The 24,549-nt window shown below is 41.7% G+C and overlaps 2 protein-coding genes across 4 annotated transcripts in view; both read right to left on the reverse strand.

The window, feature by feature from the left end:
* USP4 (ubiquitin specific peptidase 4) overlaps positions 1 to 18,854 on the reverse strand; it is a 34,463-nt gene extending 15,609 nt beyond the window's left edge. The window contains exons 1-13 of one of the 3 annotated variants that reach the window (XM_060271560.2): positions 18,661 to 18,854; positions 16,885 to 17,012; positions 15,294 to 15,424; positions 12,623 to 12,749; positions 11,838 to 11,983; positions 11,026 to 11,084; positions 9,063 to 9,194; positions 7,934 to 8,051; positions 7,103 to 7,276; positions 6,161 to 6,319; positions 4,042 to 4,266; positions 2,074 to 2,157; positions 420 to 514 (exon numbers count right to left, since the gene is read on the reverse strand). In XM_060271560.2, the coding sequence (XP_060127543.2) occupies positions 420 to 514; positions 2,074 to 2,157; positions 4,042 to 4,266; positions 6,161 to 6,319; positions 7,103 to 7,276; positions 7,934 to 8,051; positions 9,063 to 9,194; positions 11,026 to 11,084; positions 11,838 to 11,983; positions 12,623 to 12,749; positions 15,294 to 15,424; positions 16,885 to 17,012; positions 18,661 to 18,677 (1,595 nt within the window). In that variant the 5' untranslated portion in view covers positions 18,678 to 18,854. Of the gene's footprint in view, positions 1 to 419; positions 515 to 2,073; positions 2,158 to 4,041; positions 4,267 to 6,160; positions 6,320 to 7,102; positions 7,277 to 7,933; positions 8,052 to 9,062; positions 9,195 to 11,025; positions 11,085 to 11,837; positions 11,984 to 12,622; positions 12,750 to 15,293; positions 15,425 to 16,884; positions 17,013 to 17,471; positions 17,689 to 18,660 lie in introns of those variants that run through there. The other 2 variants (XM_035105963.3, XM_060271561.2) reach the window with 2 other exon arrangements.
* Positions 18,855 to 19,955: 1,101 nt separating this feature from the next.
* GPX1 (glutathione peroxidase 1) lies at positions 19,956 to 24,161 on the reverse strand. The gene is made up of 2 exons (XM_035105964.3): positions 23,713 to 24,161; positions 19,956 to 20,897 (listed from the first exon to the last, which is right to left on the reverse strand). The coding sequence occupies exons 1-2, from the start codon at positions 24,043 to 24,045 to the stop codon at positions 20,559 to 20,561; spliced, it is 672 nt and encodes a 223-aa protein (XP_034961855.3). The 5' UTR covers positions 24,046 to 24,161; the 3' UTR covers positions 19,956 to 20,558.
* Positions 24,162 to 24,549: the final 388 nt, after the last annotated feature.

Here is a 24,549-nt window from a genome sequence, read left to right on the forward strand (position 1 = left end):
ACTAGAATGTGAAGTTTAAGGTTTAGTTTCGAATTGTCACAAGTTCTCCATGCCTGATTTCCCGACTTAAATGTAAACATTTTCATGCTCTTTTATGTTCCAAAAAAGTTAGTAAATTTCAGTGGAGATTTAGCATTCCATGTAACATAGCCCCAATGTTTTCTAGAATCTATTGGTACAGCTAAACAACAACAAAACCCAATAGGAAAATAGCAACACACAAGCACCCCAAAGGCCACTAATTAAACAATATGTGTCCCAACAACATGATATCTCATCAGAATAGCATACAGCACAATGTAAGAACTACTGATCACCCACAGAAATTGTGGGTACCAAATAATCTTTTTAGGCTAAACACTCAAATGTAATATAACATGTTTCTTATCTCTACTCTTCCCAAAGAACCGGTTACTCACACAAATATGTTGTCCTTTGGCATAATCTGATTTAAGCCTTCATCCATCTGGAAAATTTTGTGGAATCGGTGATTATAAACATCTGTCACCACCATCTAAAAACAGCAAATAGTTGAGAATGGAAGTCAGAATAGCACAATGATAATCAAAATATAAGCCAAAGTTACTTGAAGTTCAAGAAAGACCCCAAGGATCATCTAGTCCAACCCCAAGAGAAAGTTTGGTGTCAAGTGACTCATGAGATATGCTTAAATAAGCCAACTAAGCAAAAAACCACCAGTGGTCAAATGAAAGAACTAGTACAGTACAATATACTGGATCTCAGCGATGAGGAATAGTTAAGACTCCTTGTGTTTGCCAAGAAAACAGATGCCAAAACTGGATGAATAGAACTGGTTGCTTTAATAGCTTGCCCAGAGAAAAATATCTTTAAGGGCAATATAATTTGAAAAAAACAGCTTCTTGAAAGCAAGGATGGCAAAGAGAATGCCTAACAGCCACTGGCAACAACAACTTTGATCTGATAATAAGCAGTTAGGTAGTGTAGTGTAACAGTAATGAAACAGGGTTCTTCTCCCAAGGGTACTGGCCTAGCCACTGCTGCTTCCCAAATGTGTTCTTTTCCCAGCTCAATCACCTTCTCCACCATTTCAGCTTACAGAGTTGAATTCAAGATCATTAAGGTTGGCTTACATTACATTAGGGAGCTGACAAAAGAAGTGGGTGGGAACTGACCTGAATACACTAACCAGAATAGGATTCCCTTCTATTCCCTCAAATCCCCTTTTATTTGCTCTGGTTTCTAGAATATTCCTTAAGTTTTGCATGAGATCACCATCATCAAATACACTCTTAAAGAGCCCATTAGAATAGGAATTGTTATTTTTCTTTCTTTCCTCTTAAATATTGTCTGATTATAAAACATTAAGACGATGTCTTTCACCAGACGATTTCATAGAATTGTAGAGTTAGAAGAGACAATGCAGGAATATTTTGCCCAACGTGGGACTTGAACCCACGACCCTGAGATTAACAGCCTCATGATCTACAGACTGAGCTATATAAGATATAGAAATAGATAAGTTTCCAGTTTAAAGAACCCTTCATTATTACACAAGATCAATTCTCAACTACATACAGAACTTTTGCAACATGATACCAAATCTGCTAAGAATGCCCTTCCTATTAAATATTTGTAGAATCTACATAATTATCAAGGAGTTATCAATGCTAAGTATCCAAGGTCTCACTTCGACCCAATGCTCACTTCAAGCCCTTGGGGACATCTTTCAAAATGAGTGCTATACATAGTTGGTATTAGGGCAAGCAGAACAAGGACAAGGTCAGAGAATGGGCTCATGCTAACAAGCTGTTCTTGTAAGAGTTTTTATCTGAAATAGGACACTTTGTTTTCATCTAAGTTTCTGTATAGACAAACATTTCAACATTTGGAAAGTGGAACATGACTCCTCACTTCTTGCCCTAAAAAGAAAAATTTACAACCTTTTAAAAGATGTGCCCAATACACAATATTGTCACCTTCTTATAATGTTTGTTAAAGTTATTTTTAACTAATTCAGGAATCAGTCTACCTAATAACATTTTGTAGAAAACTGAACCCTTATATTTATCAGCCAATATTATTTAGCCTTACATTTTCTGCAGGAACCCCGGAGAATTTTGAGAGTGCATCACACAGGTCAGATACAGCCCCCATCATTGGCACAATTACCTTGTACTGGGGAAAAAAGCAGAACATTAAACTTACACTAGGCAAAATAAAACTTGGTAAGGAACACAATTCTAGACTTAAGGATCAGCATCAGTAACCAGGTTTGATACAGGCTGTGTTTGCGTGTTATAGTCAGACATGGTTAACAGTTTACTGTGAACGTAGCTTCTGCTTTGCTCCTACTTTCTAGTAAGTAGGAGCAACAAACCACTACCCTTGGCTTACTGTTATGTCCAAACCAGCCACCACTGTTTGTGCAATCAAGCAAAATTGTGAAGAAACTACATTTTATTAGGATAAATTTAAATGTAAAAATGTTGTCCTGTTATAAACACTGCTGGGGTTGTAAAAAGCTAATGGTTTGACAGGGAAAAAACTGGTATTTTTTTACTCTTAACTAAAACTAGAATGATACACTGTATTGAAGGTTCAGCTTGCAATCTACCAAGAATTAAACTGATACTATTGGTAAGGGGGTCACTATTGCTGATATATAATATTAGTCATAGGTAATATACACCCGATGACTTACTTAATTGATTTCAGTGGATCCACTCTGAGTACAATTCAGTCAGATACCACCCTACGTAACTTGTGAGGTATAAGTTATGACACTTAGCAACAACACTCGGCTTTTATATGACTCAGAAATATACAGAAGACTAGGTTGTGATAGATGGTTTAGTGGAAACTACATCCAAAATTATCAGCCCATAATTATAGGCCAATTAAGTTTCTGAATTTCTCTCTCGCACGCACATACGCAGCTTCTTCCTCATGTTGACCTCTGCTCTCCCACTTTCCCAAATAGTGATCTTCACCTCCCATTTCTCTCTCCAGCCACCACCATCCTGTTAATATCGGCTTCATCCTCAGATCGTTATTTATTAAATGATCTAACAGTTTGTCCTTGCTACCAGTTGCCCTTCTGAAGTAAGCTCATTTTGGGAGATTCTTTGTATATTTCACTGGTTTCCATTCAGCTCCAGTGGCTCCACCCCCCCCCCTCCTGACTCAGGTCATCTCTTTGTGGGAAAGTTTGTGGGTGACTGAAAGCACCCTCTTTGTGGGTGACTGAAAGCAGAGAGATCATCTCTGATTCCTGGGCTGCAATTCTGACCAGGGCTTCACTTTTGCGTGAATATCCTTGGGGTTCCCTCCTCCCTGCGTGTAATATGACTGGCAATTGGGATCTCGCCTGCTGAAAAATGGACTGGACAGATTCCCTCTCCAAACATGTAGATCACAAAACATACAGCTGAGATAATCTCACTATGCTCAGTTGGGCTTATTCACAGGTGAGCATGCTTGGAGTACAGACTTAGCTGCCATCCCAGAGTCTCTGTAAAACTGATCTCAAGATTGGGTATTGGATGCATCTTATCTCTGTGTGTACGCATGCTGATATGTGCACACTGCAAGGCACATATAATGCAAAGCTGATCATTTTACATGCTGGGGTAGGAAGGCTTGTTGTGAACTGTATTTTAAGACAGCAATGTTTGTTCCAACTATATCTATTTTAAATTTGATTTTATTCCATTTATCTGTAAAGGTGTTGTACATAATCCCTTCCTCTGCACATTTTTTCCTCACAACAATCCTGGAAGGTAGGTGGGTAATTAGAAAAGATGGGTAAGAGAGGTTGTGATTGACTCAAGGTGATCCTGTGAGCTTTATGGGGAAGATGGGATTTGAACCTGATATCTGAGTGTGTTTCTATGTACACTGAGAAGGCGGGAGGCATACAACGCAGAGCTCACACAATGACCTTTACTATCGGAATTGTAATGCTAAAAGCAGGCAACCTCTTTTGCAGAGGGCAAAAAACACTACAATTTGATTTTTCTGCCTTTCATAACAAAGACCAACATGAGCACCTCTACTTACCTGAGTAGGTTTGCGCTGTGGATCTGCAAAAACCAAGAAAACCTCCATGGTTCGATCTTTCTTTAAGGGCAATGGAAGGGTTAAGTAGCAAAAAGGGTCAAAAGTCACGGAAACTTTAGAACATTTGGGGCAGACCAATGTGGATTTGAAGAGACCATGAAAAATATCTACAATTATAGAGTTATTACGCAATCGATGATTCTCCCAAGCTTCTTTTGCTACCACCTGCAATAAAGAAAACACATTGCAGAGAAGAAGAAACACAGTATAAAAATTAAGATGCAAGTTCTGATGAAACAGCTTTTATCTGTAGGGAAGGATATTGAAATACAACAGAAGGATGTGAAGTGACAAACTGATGCTGAACAACTATGTATGCAATGAAATCATTCACTTATTGGTATACCTGTAATTCAACATGCAAGTGACCTGAAACAGAACAGACTGTACATGATGATTGCACTCTAGTGTGTAGGTGAAATTTGCACAGTATGAGAGAATCAAATGGATGGAATTCCAATGCCACGCTATTACAAACATTCTAACTGCCTAAGCATTTCAGTTTGCAAGATGGAACAATGCCCCTCCTCTTCCCCTGCTGTTCTGGGGGTTCTCCCAGCCACCCAAACCAATTTCAGAGGGAATTTGGGGCATATGGGAGGAGAAGGGTTCTGCACAGGGCTGCTGACAGGTTTTTTTTCCAGTGAATCCCAACCTAGGGAAAGGCAGATTAGAAGTAGCATCTAGCAAGTGAGCAAGGAACTGCCTAAGCAGTACTGCAGCGCAATTAGTAATGTACAGTCAAACCTAAGAAATATGTAACTTTCTGCAATGTTTGCTCCAACCATGATCATTGTGACATTCATGCAAAGGGGGTCTTGCCTATCCATTCTGAAGGAAATCAGCCCTGAATGCTCACTGGAAGGACAGGTCCTGAAGTTGAGGCTCCAATACTTTGGCCACCTCATGAGAAGAGAAGACTCCCTGGAAAAGACCCTGATGTTGGGAAAGATGGAGGACACAAGGAGAAGGGGACGACAGAGGATGAGATGGCTGGACAGTGTTCTTGAAGCCACCAACATGAGTCTGACCAAACTGCGGGAGGCAGTGGAAGACAGGAGTGCCTGTTGTGCTCTGGTCCATGGGGTCGCAAAGAGTCGGACATGACTAAACAACTAAACAAAAACAAGAACAACACTGGGGTGGGGTGGGGTGTGTATATGTGGCATCAATTCTCAAAATTAATAAAAACTACCGTAGGACTGTAATGGAAAAGCACCCCAATTAAGTGAAACTTTAAATTAAATTACTGTCCCCAAGTAATTGTTTATGTCATTCCCTTTTAAGCCCTTGTTCTACTTCTGTTTAAACGGGGCCCAGAAAGGAGGATTACAGCAACTTACTGCAATTGGAAAGGGTCACCTGGCTCTCAGGTTTCCCCAGCCAATCTGGGTGGCTTACAAAATATATAAAACATAATAAAGCATCAAACATTAAATCCCCCCATAATGATGATTTAGCTGTGCAGGTCTTATGTTCTTAATGAGAGGAAGGATAGTTATATCTGGGTGGCCACAACTGAAAACAGCTAATGTGATCTCAATACTGTAGTTAAGTTCCAGCCAGCACCAGTCACAGTGAACTGTCCAGTGTCCTGAAAAACTGTGCCTTTCCATGCCTGTTGTGATCCTGCATCACCTATCTGGACTCTGCCTTTTTAGTAAGTGCCACTAATTTGATCCAGCTAGGACAGGATAGCATCAACCTGCCATTGCTAAACAACCCCCCGTCTTCCTCCCAATTTTGGAGCTAGTGGAGTTTGCCATGCAACTGCTTGGACAATCTCGTCCATTTATATACCTTTAAAATTAGGAGGAAGGCTACCTGCTTATCAGAGCACAGGGCCACACTCACAATGGGAAGCATATTGGTTGAAGCCTGGCTAAGAGTCAATGGTCCCAACTGGACTGATTCATGGATTCATTTGCTAAGAAAAAGACATCCTCAGTAAGACAAACAAAGGAAATGGATGGGGAAAAAATAATTTGTAACATATGTTGAGTGTTACTCTTTTATACCACAATTTAACTCCAAGCAGTGGAATATCTATGCAGCATACCGAATCAGGCCTGCCATTAGCATCCTTCAACTCCAAGTAAGGTTTCTTTTTTACTCTGTTTAGATCCTCATGTAAACCATCTAAAAGAAAGGCCAGGAGCTCTTGGGAATCTTGTTGCTGGTACCCTGAAAACTGAGGAGCAAAGCGGCCCACCTGGGTCTAAAATTTAAAAAAGAAAGGGAAAAATAACATTAGGAAGATGCATGTGAGCAGTGTAACTCTAGCCTCATTTGCAGAATTCAATGAAGATTAGCTAATTCCTAGCAATAAACTAATGTCAAAAAGATACCAAGATGTATAAATTCTCCTCTCCTATTATATCAGTTTCTTTGGATAACGGGTATCAGACACAGTTGCTGTATGGTTAATATATGTAAAATTCTGTGAAACTGACAGTACTAATAAAGTACTGTACATTTGTTACTTATTTGAGTACAGAATATCAACAAGTGATTTGAAGACCACATGTACAATTTTAACAACCATTTCAAAAGCAACTCAGTGTACCACTTATTTCAGAGATATATAAAGTTGCTAACTTTCAGCTCAATTTTATTTGGAATATGGCACTTTACAACATTGTAAAGTGGTATAAAACAATAAAAAGTAAACAGATAAAACACTTCTCAAAAAAGAAGTCAGATAGCTCCTAAAATCTTGTTAAAAATCAAATTATATCAGTAAAAGCCTTAGATGCCACAACTATTCTAAACAGAATGCATGGCATTTCCCTGCAATATACAACATTCAGTGAAGCACTGTAGCACTCAGGAGTCCATATCATACTTAGCATTCTTTTAAGTTCAACCTAAGCTACCCAGCTAGAGATTTTTAAGATGGGGAAAGTATTTCCCCCCAAGGGCTAACATATCCATGCAGAAAGCATGAAACCAGAAATGGCACTTCCTCTAGCTGTCTTGTGATGACAGAAAGTCTACTTACTTTGAACATGCGGGGGGCCACGTGAGAATTTCTCCCGGACCACATCTGTTTGATGAGTTCTGCATATGCTTCTGCAATTTCTCCTCTCATTCCCAGAGGATTCTCCTGATTTATTTCAGCTTCATACTCATCTTCCAAGAAATAGTCAGTCAGTGGAGGAGTGTTACTCAAACACTAGAAGAACAGACACAAGAACTACATTAAAAAAGAAAGCCATGCCAACAACCCATTTTCAGCCCAATGAAAACTAAAATTGTACTGAATTCAGCAAAATCACCCTATACAGAACTGTATTGCAAGCTACATTAAATATTACATATGGAAACTGCTGAAAGAAGAAAACTGAGGAACACGTACTATTTCTATTTTGGGAGGATGGGGGTCATAGCTCAGGGTAGACCACTTGTTGTGTATACAGAAGGCACCATATTCAAACCCTGGCATCATGCCTTGAACCCTAAATAGCTGCTGCCAGTCAGCGGCCTGGTTTGCACACAACGCTAATCCAAACAATGGCTAAGTATGATTGAGTGAGTGGATTCTTGCAACAAAAAGTGTAGCCTCTTTGCTCCTCTCTTGGCCCTGCTGCTCCTGTGCTACTCATAGAGGAGCCAGGGTTTGGCTTATAACAATTGGGCAATACTGAGACCAGTGTTCTGATGCTAGAAAAATGCAGCTTTCTATCTTCCATTGTAACCCACAGCATTATGTAGGTTTTCCAAGCTGTATGGGAACCCAACAGTTGTACAATTTAAGATGGGGTAGTATAAAACCCAAGCAGTTCAGTGTCTACCACTCTAGGTTCTTCAGCAGATTGTACCAGTTCTTTACCTGTAAAGCTGAATTCATGAAGCATGTATTTCCTAGGTTACTGAGCCCACAGAGACCAGGCTGTGACTGAGGAGGGCTCTCCCTGTTGTTGTAGGAGTTGCAGGAAAAGCTAGAGCCTCTGGAGTGGGAAAACATACTGGAATATGATAACAGGTTGCAGAATATTTCGGCTAAGAAACTATTTACAGCTATACAAAAATAATGTAAGGTATGTTGTCTTTCTTACCCGCCCTGCATCAAAATTTTATGGGGAGTTTACAGAATATAAAAATACAACACAATTAAACAAGTAACTCAAGCTTAAGACAAAGCAAACCTTCCAACCGATCTATAGTATACACATGCCTAAACTATAACATTCCTCCCTCAGACCTAGTTCTCACAAACAAGTATTATGAGGTAGCCAGTCTGCTGCCTGACTGTACCATTTCATACTGTAGGTGGAGACTCACATTACTGATATTATATTTTGCTTAAAATACTCATATCCTGCTTTTTGGTTTCCAGAACATTATGCTAATGAAAAACAAAGCCAAGACTAGAACTAAAGTTAGGAAAAAACACCACCACCAAGCAGAATAAAGAGAACAACTGAAGTCAGAGGGGCCTAAAATCCTCCAATGTAATACTGGGTTTGCCAGGCATCTCAAAACTATCAAGGAAAAGGCAATGTATATCTGCTTGACAGGAATTTCCATAATGTTGGTGCCATTATTGGGAAGCCTTGCCTAAAGTAACCACCCACTACACCTCTGGGGGCATGGGCCTTGAGAGCACAGCCTCCAAGGGAGATCTCAAATGTCCTAGTAGGTTTATATGGGAGAACACAATCTGGTTTAATGAACTATTTTAGAGTGGCATTTTTTTCCTATCAGCTATTGTATGATAAAGTGCTATGGTAGGAAAAATTGGCAGAACTCATACATCTTAATGGAATAGTAACTGGCAAAGAAATGCCAGAGGGCCATGAAGCTGAAGTTAAGTTTAAAGTTATATACATAGCTAGCTTCCGAACTGTGGAGCCATAAATGCTTCAGGGCAGAACCTTATTTAATAAAGAATAGAATGCATAAAAGTATTCAGAGAAAGGAAGTTACATAAAGAACAGCAGACACATTCTTGCTATTACCCTTTGCCAAGGCTGGAGCAGTTCAAACTATAGGAGTTATTGCTATCACCATTTGTAATGGTTGAAGAGGAGCAAGAGCTTGCTGATGATTTTGAAGAGGTAGCTAGATTTCTGCTTGTTGCAGTGCTTGATCTAGGAGGGGAAAAAAGTAGTAAAAAATCCCATCAGGGTTTTTGGTTTTGTTTTTTAAAAATAAATCCTGATATTCTTTAACTGACTTTTTAGTATAGCTTACTATTTTAAACTGTTTATTTTTGGATTTCCAACCCAGAAGGAATGACTACAGTATCAGGTTGAAGAGGTGGATTGATTGTTTATGAGTCAATGGAATTAGAAATCTAGTACTCACCCTCATTCCGTATGAAATTTCCCTATTGTAAAATACCAAGGAGAACTTATGCAAGTGGTACTAAGCTACACAAGGCAATTTCTTACATGGCAGAGCGCATGATACACTGTGCCAACGTTCGCATTCCAGCTGATTAAGAGATCTCCAAATAATTGCTAGGAAAGAGCCATACTTCTGAATCAGTGTTTGATCCATAATCTATCATTGTAATGAGTACTAGGCTAGCAAGACTACTAATCTTAACTGGTACAAGGCCCCAGATTCATATTTGCATACTTATAGCATAAATCTGACCCCTCCCAGCAGACCAGAAGGCAACCAACAGGACTTTTAGGACTAAAATTAATCTACTAAATGAAATTATTATCTTTTGAAAAAGAAGGCTTAAGTAGAATAGATATTCCTTGGCATAATCTACCAGTGATTTGTAAATACTATACTATTTTAACTACCTCTGGGTGTAGTCAGGGGCCAATAAGAATTGTAATGCCTGATACATTGGGTGGAATTCAATGTTTCATCTTCCAATAATTCCACCTATGCAAGCCCTGTACTGTGCTGGAAGTTCTTCTGATCTTTCCCAAGCTAATTTAGGGAGCATGTGGGAGAGAGGGGGAATGAAGCGGTGCATAGGATAGTTCTGTTTTTTAAAAAACTGAGCTGAGCATTTCACTACCTCTTAAGAAAAGTATTATTTCAATATAGTAAAAAAATTTTAATTCCATCAATATTAGGTGAGGTAGAAATGTAACTTTAGAGTACAGTGGTATCTCTGGATGCAAACGGGACCCATTCCGGAGCCCCGTTCGCAACCTGAACAGTGCGCAACCTGATGCGTCGAATCTGCGCATGCTTGCCGCATAAGTCGGTGCTTCTGTGCATAACGTCATTCGGTGCTTCTGCGCATGCGCAAATTGTCAAACCCGGAAGTAACCCGTTCTGGTACTTCCGGGTTCGGCACGTTCATATCCCGTGATGTACGCAACCTGCAGCGAATGTAACCAGAGGTATAACTGTATGGTTTTGGTACTGATTTTTTAAAGTCAATGCTACTTCAATTTAGAAAAATGAGTACAGTGGTACCTCGCAAGATGAATGCCATGCAAGACGAATTTTTCGCAAGACGAATGCGTCTTGCGATCTGATTGTGACTCGCAAGACGAATTCGTTTTGCGAAAAATTCGTCTTGCGAACTGCGGTTTCCCATAGGAATGCATTGAAATTTAATTAATGCGTTCCTATGGGCAAAAAAAGAAATTTCAATGCATTCCTATGGGAAACCACGATTCGCAAGACGACTTTTTCGCAAAACGAATTGACTCGCGGAACGAATCAAATTCGTCTTGCGAGGCACCACTGTATAACAGGACTTAGGGCATTTCCGATCTCATTGTTTAGCCTGAAGGCTCTCAAAAGTGGCTAACAAGTTAAAATACAACAAGACAATAAACACAATGTAATAAAAACAGAATAGAGAAAGAAGAAAAATAGTCAGTGTCATGCCAAGTTAAACGTTGGTAGAGACACCTCTCAGACCCAAGCTAGACAGAGGCACAATTCAGACATCACAAACTGAGATAGAGAAACGGTAAGTGTAAATAGAGAAAAACTTACTTTGACTGAGGTTGCCTGGGCCATGTACCATCTTCATTCTTGACTTCTATTAACACTACCTTTAAAGTTCAAGAAAAATAATAGTAAAGCTAGGTAAAGGGAGTGCTATCTTATAGATCTGGGCTTTCTTTGGTTACGTGCAGAAAAATACAAGCAAATCAGTGCTTACAAAACAGGAGATGCCCAATTAAATAACCCCCATGCTAACATCTTAGGATGTACAGGAGGCTCTGGCAGGCTTTTGACTCAGCAGCATTTACAAGTTACCATTTAAGGAATCAGCATCTACACAGAAGAGTTGTTCACACTACTGTGGAAATTTGATCACAACATGTCTTTTTCAGGCCCACAAATCACACAATGGCAGGAACAGCCACCACCTGCAGCTGCTTCTATATGATTGCTGCTAGGCTGTGAATGCAGTAGCTCTTCCACAACGGCTGCCGTTTGACTGAACCTGGTCAAATAGTTGAGAAACCAGCTCAAATTTCAGAACACTTTGTATGACTACATAATCACATGGGATGGGATCCAACTTCCAAGACCTACTAGAGGAAGCAAGAGCTCCCACTAGCACAATTGGGCTCCCCCCATGTGCCCCAAAATTGGTGTCAGAAGGACCCTCAGAACAGCATGTCAGGGTGGTGGTTAGGAGCAATAATTCTGTCTGGCAAGCTGAAAAGCTGGCCCTGACAGAATGACAGCCATAGCATTACCTTGAATTCCTCCCATTGTAACTTTTTTTACAAATTGCAGCCTTGTTGACAGCCCACAGGGTGAGCAATACAACATACGACATTTGGACTTCTTACCTGTCCCTGATAGAGCCCCGCATCTTGTATAGTGCTGTCAAGTTTGCTTAGCTGCTCATAAGTATTACTCATGTATCTGCTCCACAGCCTAATTTCTTTTCCGTCAGGAATACTAAACTGCTTTCGCATTTCATTTTCAATAGTAGCTGATAAGAAAGAGACAAAGCTGTATTTATTACAAGCTGTATTTTGACTAGGTTGGGGGAGTGTAGCTCGTTCAAAGTGTAAAAAAGTGCTTATTTACTAGTGCTAAATAAACAAGAAGGTGTATACTAATTCTGGATTATTTTACATTGGTGAATTATTAACTGTATCTATACATACCAGTTTTCTATAAAATTTAATTTCTGACTACAGCTATATTGCTTGAAATAGCTAAATATTATCACTTTAAAAGATAAGGAATCATTTATTTAAAATGCAACTAGGGTTATTTGAAGCTGGCATTCTACTACTACTGAAATAACCAGTCTGCTGGTAGGATTGTTTGAACAATGGCAGAAGCATCTAAATCTGAAGAGTAACTGTCAGTTCTAAGGACAAATAATAAAATCGTGGTTTAGCAATAGTATAGGAGGGTCAGATGTGTAGAAGCACTCACCATTTCACAGGGGAAAAGGAAGTAATTTCAGATGATTGTGAAAACAAAATTAGAAAGAGGTTGCAAAAAGAAAATGGTAAAATATACTTGCCCCATTTAATGATCTAAATAAACTACGTACTAGACACTACTAGGTGTGGATGTGTTTCAAGGTGTGTTATGGGGTTAGCAAACAGCTACTTACCAACAGTGTCTGCTTTGCTGAAATAAGAGCTCATAAGATTAGCAGGATCACTGTTCTGACACAGCTTCAGCTCCAAAAGATAAACTTCTACTTTACAGTGCTTCACAAACAGTCCATACTCCACAACCTAGGAAGAAAAAGTTTCCTGTAAAGTAGGTACAACAAACTATTCTGAAAGCAAATATGTAGTCTAAACTGAAGGGCTCCACCCTCAAAGTATCCATACCTTGGCCTGACAGATAGCAGTGCCATCATCTACAGTTTCACATAAAACAGAAGTCCTTGGTTTTAACTCTAGTTCTGCAACTGGCAAAGTGGTTTCAGATAATCCTGCAGAGGTTTCTACAGAGCAATCCAAAGTGTGTTTATTTTGAAATTAGCTCCACTTAAGTTAACACCAACCTATGGTATTTCTTTTTTAAAAATTGGGACAGAAATATGTATGATGGCTCTGCAGGTTATCGTTAACTATTCTTCTTAGCTATTCAAACCAAGAGGTAAGACCCTGGGTGGATAAAAATCAATGGTTTTTAAATAAATAAATAAATAAAATCAACAAAATTTAAATTGGATTTTTAAAATAAAATGCTTTTGGAGGAAAAATCTTTCTAAAGATAGTTTTCTATTTAAGTTACATTATAGTCCAAACGCTATTCATCAGGAAATAAGGATTTGCTTTAAGTTTTTCATGTGTGCTAAAACTCAGTCTAAGTTTTTTTAAAAAAATGTTTAACAGCATCAGTTAACAAACATGGATACATATGCTATAATGTTATTGTTTTAGTTAAGTAAATTGTTTAAATTGTTATCAAGGAAATGATTATTTTTCTCCTCCCAATAAAGTACAGCAGAAAAGTTGTCCAAATATAAAGTTAACTTATTAAACATCACAAAAATGTCATAATCATCTGCCTATTTCTAATAGTAGAACCCATTCAGTAATTTTTGCTATAACTGTAAAAACGTCTCTGAAAATTTATTTTTCCAAAAATGAAACCTTCATCTGAGTGGTAAATATTAAGATTATACCAGCAAGAATGAGTCTTTCTCTTAAAAAATGATTTAAATCAAGTCTTACTGGCTAGTGATTTAAATCAATTTGAATTAAATCAAATCAACCGACACTTGCGAGATGGTTTTTGTTTTTCATTTCCATTTCAATCAATAATAAAAGCAATAAAAGAAAAAAAAGATCAGAAATGGATCATAACAATATGTAGTGCAGTATCAAACAGTTAAAGTAAATGCAACCTAAACAAAACTAAAAAGGGGAAAGGGGGTTTTCTGGGGGAGGAGGGAGAAAAGGGGGAATTACCCTTCCTATTTTACATTTGCACGTTCCTTTTAAGGCCTACATTTAAAAAGCATATACTGTATTTTAGCAGCAATATGGGCATGGTTAGCTTATCTTCTTATTCTGAAAATGGAATTATTCCTATGACACATCACATGCTCTTTTATACATCGTTCATTAAGATTATACTAGATTGCATTAGCAAGTATTATGTATTATTTATTGGACAGTTAACTATTTGGTTTCAGATCCAGCCTATAAAGCAATTTGCTGCATTGTGTAGCTCCTTGGAGTCCTGCTGTGTTTCTGAAGTCAATAGTATACATTATCTCTTCCACTGAAAAGAAGCATTTCTGGTAGAAGGGTCATGTGGAGTGTTCTTTACTGTATTCCCCTATTCAAAGAGTAAACAGTTCTTCTCTTTCCTCTCCTCCCCACGGCAACCCACTCTCTAACCCAGGGGTCGGCAACCTAAGGCCCGTGGGCCTGATGCGGCCCAATCGCCTTCTAAATCCGGTCCGCAGACGGTCCAGGAATCAGCGTGTTTTTACATGAGTAGAATGTGTCCTTTTATTTAAAATGCATCTCTGGGTTATTTGTGGGGCCTGCCTGGTGTTTTTACATGAGTAGAATGTGTGCTTTTATTTAAAATGCATCTCTGGGTTATTTATGGGGCATAGGAATTCGTTCATTTCCCCCCCCCCCCCAAAAAAATAGTCCGGCCCACCACATGGTCTGAGGTACGGTGGACTGGCCCACGGCTGAAAAAGGTTGCTGACCCCTGCTCTAACCTGCTCCAGTCTCCTCACTCCACACAACCCTCCAAAAATGTTATTTGAGACCCACGGGGGTAGCAGGGAGAGGAGAATGACAAGTCCCACTAGCTGATGGACACAATTGGATACCACCCTTTAACTTCATTCTGTGTTCTGGCTAAATGACTAATCAACAGAGTACAGGGCAACTGAAAAGAAACTTTCTCCTCTACTCTACATTAGCTAAGCAAGACATATTCTATAAAGCCATTCTGAAACTGTAAGAGCCATCCTAATACTGGGAAGAGCAACCCTACCCTGTATTTCCAGTTATTCAACCTTACACGTCCCATGCACCAGTTAAATGACACCTAAAGCTTTTTTATAGCGTTCATTTCTCTGGGTAGCTCAAGAGATAATTCACAGGGTTCCACAAAGCAGCAAAACAGTATAAGTTAAATAAAGATCATTTGTTACAGGCAGGAAGCCGTGTTGGTCTGACGTAGTTGAAACAAAAAATTTAAAAAATTCCTTCCAGTAGCACCTTAGAGACCAACTAAGTTTGTCATAGGTATGAGCTTTCGTGTGCATGCACACTTCTTCAGATACCATTATCACTTACCTTTCTCACTATTGGTTTCTGTCCCTCTATACAACCATACCAATTTACTAATTTGTTCCAGGCTTCAGTAGGAACCAACACATAATCCAACTCATCAATGAGATGCTCTTTCAGAGTCTGAGCTTCTGAGTCTAAAAAGAAAAGGAAACATAACGGCAAACAGGAAGATAAGCAGTTCTCCTGGAAATCCTGCATAAAACAAACACACTTTCAAAGCGACAGACACTTCTGAAAATGTAACTTAAGGTAATTTAAATAGCCACATCAAAGTGAGTCTTGAGGAGAATCAAGTGGTATTATTTCACAATCTAATTTCAGACTTCCCTTTTGACAAACACAGAATTTCAAACTATTAATTAAATAAAACCAGCTGTATAGTATTTAAAGTTTTCTTTAAAAAGTACAATGCAGAACTAGAAGACTTTCCTATACCAATATGATCCAGAGACTTTGAGAAGCAAACAAACTTTTTATGTTTGTACACATACTTTCTAGTGATTTCCTGAGACTCAGCTAGACTGGTAAAGAAAAAGCAATTTATTGTATATGCATTGTATGTGAGATATAACATTGCACTACCAGATGGCGGCGTGGAGTCCCATTTTTCTCTACCTGTCTTCCCTGTTTAAATTTACAATGCTTTAAACTGAAACGCTTATTTGATATGTCTAGATCCAGCCTTGGTCTGAGGAACACAGCATCTGTATTGCATTTTGCTGCTAAATCTAAATACGTAGCTCTACCTATCCACAATATTTATTACTTTAAACCTTGTAAATAGTTGCTCAAGTGTTATTTCTCAGGACTGTATCTGGAGAGAGGTGGCATGTCAGAATGGTGTGTTCCTTCCACTGCTTCTGCTGCCACTGGGAACCTCTTGCAATACAGGAAAATGCGCTTTCAAGGTATCTAGTCTCCCAAATAATGAAAGATCATGTATGAAGCAGGCTTCAGATTTTAAGTTATCACCTTACCAAGGTCAACTTTGTGCCACAGCAAACCTGAACCTGTACTAAGCCAAAGAAGCAAGGACCTGGAGCTCAGGGGGAGAATCAAAAACTTATTCAACACAAGTTAAATTCAGTGGATACATCTAATGATTTGAAGTTCTATGACACAGTATACCAAACTTACAACACAGAAGCAGATGCAATCGTTAACACTTTCAGTTTCCATTTACAAAAAAAGGAAAGAAATCTGCTTTCAGGCCTAGGCTGAGTGGAGGAATGGAAAAAAACCCGCAGGAAGGGTGTGGAAGCCAACAATGAGACACTTATTTAAGGGTGGAACCTCTAAGACTTGTTACAATACTAGCTATAATTGCAGTAACTGCTGATGTGACAATCATGCTAGAGTCCATCATAGTTTTTCCAAAGCAAGCTGCTTATCATATAGAAGAACTAATATCCCTACTTACGAATTGGGAAAGTGTACTGGAAAAGATTGGAGGGGAAGGGCATGGACTCCCTTGTCAGAACATAGTCCAAAAAGCAATACTGTACAGTGACATTTTCTCTCCTCCAGTTCTGAGAGTCCTTTCCAAACTCCAGATCCTACTATGCATCCTAATCCCCTCTTCACACAACTTTACCTGCAAAAAGCCCCGAGTTATCAATCGGTCCCGGGAAGAGATTCGGCTCTCCAACGTTGTACAAGTCCCAACTGTCAAAGCCCACGTATTTCTTCCACTGCTTGAACCACCGGCTGTCAATTAGGAACCTGCAATAAAAGGGGGGAAAGACGCCTTTAGAAGAGGAGGAAGGGGGAAGATAGAGTAATAAAACAAACAAACAAACAAATAAACGGGACAGGGTTGGAGCGAGAGGCAGAAAAGGTAAACAAAGTTGCTGCAGCGGACGGGGCAGAAGAACAGTGAGTCAGCACCGGCACCGGCAGCGACAGGGCCCGGCCGGCACCGACATGTCCTTTGCCTACCACGGACACCGCCAGGCACCGAACTCCCTGGGGCAGCAGCTCGCGCCTCCTGTTGCCCACCCCCCTTCCGAACACCCGCATTCGAAAGCCAACAGTCCGAGCGCGGGGAGGGCCTGCGCGGAGGAGGCGGAGCGCGCGCGGCCTGGCTCTGAACCTGAGTCACCGAAAGACGAAAGGAGCCGCCGCTCTCTCCCGCTCCCGCCGCCGCCCGCCCCCCCCCCAACCGCCCCGCGCCCTTCTCACCAAGACTCTCCCGGCCGCAGCGCCGTCCCCAGCAGCGGCATAAGTTCCGCCCGCTGCGTCCCAGCGTCCGGCCTCAGGCCGGCGCCGCCGCCTCCCCCGCCGTCTAACCCTACTTCGGCTGCCGCCATGACAGTACTGCAAGCGCTTTCGCCCGGCCGGCCGTCCCCAACTGCGGATATCCTTCCTCGCCCGGCCGCCGCCGCGCGCACAGAACGCCACTGCGCAGGCGCGGCGACGCCTCCAGACGTTCGGAGGGCAGGGAGCGCCGGGCCGAGCGCCTGCGCCCGAGTAGGGTGTTTTGACGCTGAGGAAGAAGAGGCCGCTTTCCGCTGAAGTGAAAGGGCGGGCGGCGGGGAATCCCTCGGTGTCCAGTCGCTCAGACAGGCTCCGTCTGCGGTGTCAGTTACCTCTGAAGGGCTGAGAATTGCAGGTCGTGCCTCAAACTAGATTGCGACCCTGGCTATAAAGGGAATTCTTCTGCATTCGGTGGACTAGAACTACCAACATCTAGAGGGCACCACGTTGGCGACCCCTGGATCTGTGCTGGTGCAGCTGCCTTTTGGCTTTAGCTGTTATGCTGCCATGACACTTTCTTCTCTCTGGACCAGTCTTCGAAACCAGTAGCCATCAGAGTGATTTGATATTGAAGGTCTTGTGCAGACATCCCCAGACTTTGGCCTTCCAGATGTTTTGGACTACAATTCCCACCATCCCTGACCACTGGTCCTCTTAGCTAGGAATCATGGGAGTTGTAGGCCAAAACATCTGGAGGGCCGCAGTTTGGGGATGCCTGGTCTTGTGGGTCATCCTGCTGGGTTGGCATATAAGGGCAATGGCACCATCCTTATCATAAGCTTTTTTTGGAGGCTGCTCTCCTAGGAAATATAGGGTAGGATGTTGGGCTCTTTCTTTTTGCGGCAACCATTAATATTGGGCGATATTAAATTGCAGTTGCTTACTTGTGCAACAGGCTTCCTGCTCCTGCAGATGGGACTTCCCCTTTCCCATTTCTCCCCTGCAACTCCCCAACACATGGCAAATCTGCTTTGGAGGTTAGCACTCTCTCCAGAACAGATTGTAGTAGGCAGAAAACTAGTATGCAAGTAGATTGTTATCACCACCACCACAAACTATGGTCCTAAAGATATGACTGAGGTATCACATTAAAGCACAGAACAAATATGCTTACAGAAGAGCAATAGCCATTACTCTCTCCCATCAGATAATCTTCAAGAGAAAAATAGGGGGTAAAGGCAGTATGTAGTCTTTGAAATACTATTGGTTGCAAGATCTCTGGTTTCTGTTAATTGAAGTAAGTCTTCCATAGCTATTTGCTTAGCTGTTGAAACGAACAATTCCTCCAAAGGCCTTCATACACAAAGTCTAGGAAAGATGGGGTTGGAAGATATTCAGTGGAAAGGATGCATGATTGCCCTCTGAAAAGATAGATCTTGATATGCTTTGACCATGCTAAAGATATTAGTGTTATTAGGACAACAGGATATGAGGATAATTTGTACAATTACAAATTTTAACAACTGCCTGTTATAACTATAAAGTAATTGTATTGTTAATCCCTTTTTTTGTTACATTCTTCAAACACCCATCTAATAAATCAATAATGCTGGGGCGTGTGTGGAATGAGCAAACAACATTGTCACAGCATTTGTCAATTGTGTGTGCATATGAGAGAGGGAATGTCACAGGAATAGGACACAGGTAAGATACACGCACAAAAATATCTACAAATGTGAGTTTCGTTTGTAGTATATTTTTCATCTAGTTCCAGTTTCCACTCCTGTCAAATGCTTGACCCGCCTTTTTATTTCTAGCAAATTATTACCTTCCATATTTGTGATGTTGCTTATTGAATCCAATTTGTTAATAAGGACTATGATTCGGTAGAACTCTATGTAGTGTTTTTTGCCAGTAGAAGCCAGGTACCCAACTTATATCACATAATTTATTATGTCAATCCACAGCTGTAGGAAAAAAATTTTTTGTCTTGGTTCACATATAATGCTAAACCAAATTGTGGTTTAGCATGAACACAGATTCCTGGAGACAACATAACTGCTGCAATCCTTCTTTGGTTCTGCTGCTGGCATGCTACCCAGGGCTAAGCCATATTTTGGTTTAGGATGCTGTCTAAATGCAGACTCATGGTTTGTCTTCTCCAGACAAACTAAGCTGAAAACCAAGAACATGCCTTAATTACAGCTCATGGTTTGCCCTAGAGCAAGACAAAGCACAAGCTCTGGTTTGGACAACATGCCAAGCAAAACCATAGCTTAGGCTAGAAACTGCAGTAGCAGCAGCACTGGAGAAGTACAGCAACCATGAACTACTCTCAAGGGAGCTGCTCAGTCATGGTTTAAGTTATACTTCAGCTCTTTTGGTAATGTGTTAAAAGAGCTTAGGCTGAGATTTCACATAACTAGTTGCTACCTAATGTTACACAGCCTTATTATAAAGACACAGAAATAATCGTCTTTGAAGCATTTTATTGGCATAGAATTTCATAAACTGCTGTTTTCCCTAGTGTAATTAACTACATCTTCACATACAAAATTTTACAAATACATCAAGTGTCCTTCAAGTGTTTAGAAGAAGCACCATCATAAATAAAATTTTGATGGAGAATAGAAACTTACTGCCAGAGTAAACAGATGAATTGCTGAAAAACAAGATCAGGCAACAGAGACAAACAGCATGGAGTTTGGCACATGAAGGGCTGTTTCACATAGTAGGATTTAATGCACACATTAAAGCAGCCACTCATATTATTCAGGCCACTCATATTATTCAGCCTTGAGTCATGTAATACATGGTTGCCTCGCACATTAGAGGAAGAGTTATAATTTAGCTTACATCACGGCAAATAGATTCCTGCATTTCAATGAAGTTTCATTGCTATGATGCATAAGCAACTTTATTCTGCTTATTCAGTTAGATCAGCCCAGTCTAATCTCAGACAGATCTGCAATTCACTATAGTATGGAAAATACCTAAGACATCATCTAAGCAATAGCCTAGCTGAAAAAAAGAAGTAGAAGCAAGGCAAATTTGCTGGTTCTTGGTGACTCGCTAAAGCAGCTTTTGAATATCATCCTGGATCTTGATGGTTTCAAAATGCCTGCTGTAACGCTTGAAAGGCACTCCATCACGGCTTATGAGGAACTTCTCAAAATTCCATGCGATGTCACTGCGACACACAGGGGACCAGATGATGAGCTGTGGGTTGGTCATCAGAGGCATGGGGTCATCGTGTGGAAAGGGCAACGCTTCCTTCAGGAATTTGAAGAGTGGGTGAGCTTTTTCCCCATTCACCTCACACTTCTCAAAGACACTGAAGTTGGGCTCATACCCATTGCCTGGGCGAACATACTTTAGTGAATTTAGGATCTCCTCGTTGGTGGCATTCTCCTGTAAAAAGAATAGAGAAGATATATCCTTAATTCCAAATGTCAGTACAGGGTATAGCAAACAGCCACAGCAGCACCAACCAGACTACCGACTTCTGCTTTATGTGACATTTTCTTCTGCTTCACCAACCCCTTTACCATGCCAATAGCAGCTTTGCAGAGATAAAGATTTGTCTTCTTGCAAAAACACTCCCTTCTGTCACAACTTGCTACTTGTTACAGTTTCTTAGTTTAGTTCAGCAAACATAGGGAGATTAAAGTTATGGAGAAAAGCAAGTTTTACCTACCAGTTCTATAAACTGCTCTGCTGCAGTTGCAAGGAGTTATAGGATCTGAAACTTCATGTTCCTCATTGAAAGTAACATTTACAGAACAAATAATTTCTTCCTCAAACATAAGTCAACTGATGTGAGTTAAATATTCCCTAGCATATTGCCCAAGCAGTGATACATATTTTGGGGTAGTGCTGTGGATGTCTCTTGTCAAATAGCAGAAGTCTTAAATAACTGGGTAGGAGGGGTGGGGAATGAAGCAATAAAAAGCACTTTTAAATTCTTTCCAGTTTAAGCCCTTACAAGCAGAATGTGATGTTGCCACACAGTTTAGGCGAGTACCCTAATTGGAAGTTTGTGCATAAGGCTTTAGATGTGCAATCAAAATGAACAGTTCAACTTGTACACTTTGACTATACAAACTGCTTCATTCCCTGCCCTATCTTGAGTACCCCACTGCTTTTTGTCCCATTCAGATAAATACTGCTTCAAGCCTCAGTTCATGTAACACTAATAAGTCCCTGCTGCACACTGCCTCCAAGGTGTGGCTGGGAACTGAAATTTTACAACACCCTTATCAATTCTGGTGAAGCAGGTATTTGTACACACCAGCATCAGCAACCCACAATCAGTCTCCTGCCAGGATTTGACCTAGTCCTAGACCTTTTGGGTTGTATGCAACTAAATCACCCTCTTAGCACAAGGACTTCCTTCCACTTGTGCAACAAGCTTTCCTCTCCCACTCCTTGTGTGCCCCCCATCTGCTCTGGACTGTTGGGGAGCCCCCAGAAGTGACAGGAGGCAAGGGAATAGGATCTCCTGTTGTATACCAAGTAGGGTTTGAAAAACAAGAAGCTTATTTACACCTCCTACTGAGCAAGATCTGTCAAAATGACTAAGCCAGTAAGTACAGTACTGTAAGAGCACAGCTGCTTTATTACTCTCACAGAGGTAGCCATCCTTTGAGCCAGCTACTTTGTTGAAAACTGCAGACTTCCAAGCCTTACCAAACTATCACCTCACGATCCTCATGCTGCAAATTAAGATGGTAAAATGCACGTTTCAATTCCTGTATTTGACTGCTTGTCACTCTACCTGCTCCAACAACAAGAGCAGCAACTGGTCTATGCAGCCTTCCCCACTTTGTTCCTTGGTGTACAAAGTCAAGCCTGAACATGGATAAATTTAGTCTATTTTCCACTCCCATCTGGAGAATACATTTATAGTACGAATATACAGTACCACTTTAATGGTCTTGGAGAATCCTGAGAACTGTCGACTGGGAAATGTAGCTTTGCAAGACCAGCACCCTTAAACTACAGTTCCCAGTATTCTCCTTGACTGCTGGAGCAATACAGTAGCACTTTACAGGTAGGTAGCCGTGTTGGTCAGTCATAGTCAAAACAAAATAAAAACAATTCCTTCCAGTAGCACCTTTAGAGACCAACTAAGAAGTGTGCATGCACACGAAAGCTCATACCAATGACAAACTTAGTTGGTCTCTAAGGTGCTACAGGAAGTAGCACTTTAAATGAAGTTCCAAAGTTCCAAATGCCATTCTCAAAAGAGGTAGCTGTAGCTGGTTCAGTCAGAACCACCGTCCCCATTTCCACTTCACACAAGTGGAGTTGCACAGAGGTTGGAGAATCCTAGACTCCCTTCTGTAAGGGGAAGAAAAGGCGGCATTTGAGTGAGTGTGTGGGAAGGAAGAGTTTACGCAGTTTAGCTTATGAGCAGACAGGGGAAACGGGTACGGTTGCAAAAGCAGCAGCCACACGTCTACAACACAACTTGTAGGGTGTTCTCTCTGCTGGAAAATGTAGCATAGCCTTGCTTCCTCTCTCCCCTCCACAATCATCCAACAAGGTGCTGACTTGAGCAACTGGGTTAAGTGTTTCCTCGGGTCGCGTTTCCCACCACTATCAATGCCCCAAGGGGATCTTGCTAACCTTTCCTGCACTCGGCAGGCATAAACATAGCTGCCAAGTTTTCGCTTTTCTCGCGAGGAAGCCTATTCAGCATAAGGGAAAATCCCTGTAAAAAGGGATAACTTGGCAGCTATGCATAAAGCCAGCTTTTTTGGGGGGGGGCATTCCTCATCGAAACACTCTTATGCCTAGATAAGAGCCTGTAAAGCAAGCGGGGCGGGGGATGTTGTGGCGATACGCAAGGATCAGTTTCAGCAGCTGGGAAGGCGCGGTTCTTATCACAGAGAAGGCAGGGGTGGCTGGGAGTCGTGACAGAGCTCCCAAGAACTAGGTTCACGCCCGCTCCATCGTGAGCGTTAGGAAGAGAGAAAATAAAGCTTCTGGCCATGTACAGAGTGCGTTCTTTCCTTCCCCCTCCCGCCCCTTCCTACAAACCTAGGACTGAGAAGCCTCCACACAAAGCAGCCCCAGTAGCGCTCCCCTCACCCCATAAAAAGACCTGCATGCCCACTTGGGAGCTTGTGTCGCCCAAGGGCGCCTCGTCCCCTGCACAGCAGGAAAAGCTCCCAAGCGGAAGGTCTCGTCCTCCTCGCCCCCTCGACGGCGGCTACGGTACCTGGTGGCCGAATTGGTTGCACGGGAAGGCGAGCACCGTGAGCCCCTGAGGCCCAAAGCGCTGCTGGAGCTCTCGGAACTGCGTGAAGTCCCGGCTCGTGGTGCCTCAGAGGGAAGCCACGTTGGAGACGAGCACCACCCGGCCCAGCAGCGAGCCCAGGTCGACGGGCTCCCCACCGCCCAGGGGCCGCGCAAGCACTCCCGCCAGGCTAGACAGCGATGCTCCCGCCATGCTGCGAGCTATCGAGGATGCTGCTGCTGCAGAGCAAGTGGACGGCCCGGAGGCACCTCTCGCCCTTTTCAGCGTGCCCAGCAACTCCGCCCACCTCGCCATGGCTCTGTCTGGTCCTGGGGTAGGTGGGGCTAGCGGGGAAAAACTCCGCCCATCGTCTTTGTCCTCGCCTGCCGCGGATAAACTGAATCGGCTTTCTTTTACTCCACCCCGATTCTGACCGCTTCCTGCCGCGAGCATTCCAGGCATGCGCAGGAACCCTGAGATTCAAAGGTCATTTTCAAACGTCGGTTGTGAATGAGTGATTGTTTGGCTCGAAGCCAGCGTGGTTTGCTGGCGTTTCTCTTCCTTTTGGATTAATTCAATCATTCTCTTCTTAAAGATCCCACCTCACTTAAAGCACAGCCACTCTTCTGATGAAGGGAACGCAGCCCTGCTGCTGCTGTGGAGAGGAGATCAAGCAGCAAATAACCACCTGCTCCGTTTCTTAGGAAGCAGAAGCTGATTCCTAAGGGGTCTGATTTGGGATGTCTCAAAGCTTAAGGTGGGCTGCATGCCCCAAGTTGCTTATGTATCATTGTCCTCGAGTCATCACGCATTTATGGG

This window comes from Zootoca vivipara, chromosome 2, assembly GCF_965207765.1.
Source record: "Zootoca vivipara chromosome 2, rZooViv2.hap1.1, whole genome shotgun sequence".
In the NCBI taxonomy this organism is placed as follows: domain Eukaryota; kingdom Metazoa; phylum Chordata; class Lepidosauria; order Squamata; family Lacertidae; genus Zootoca; species Zootoca vivipara.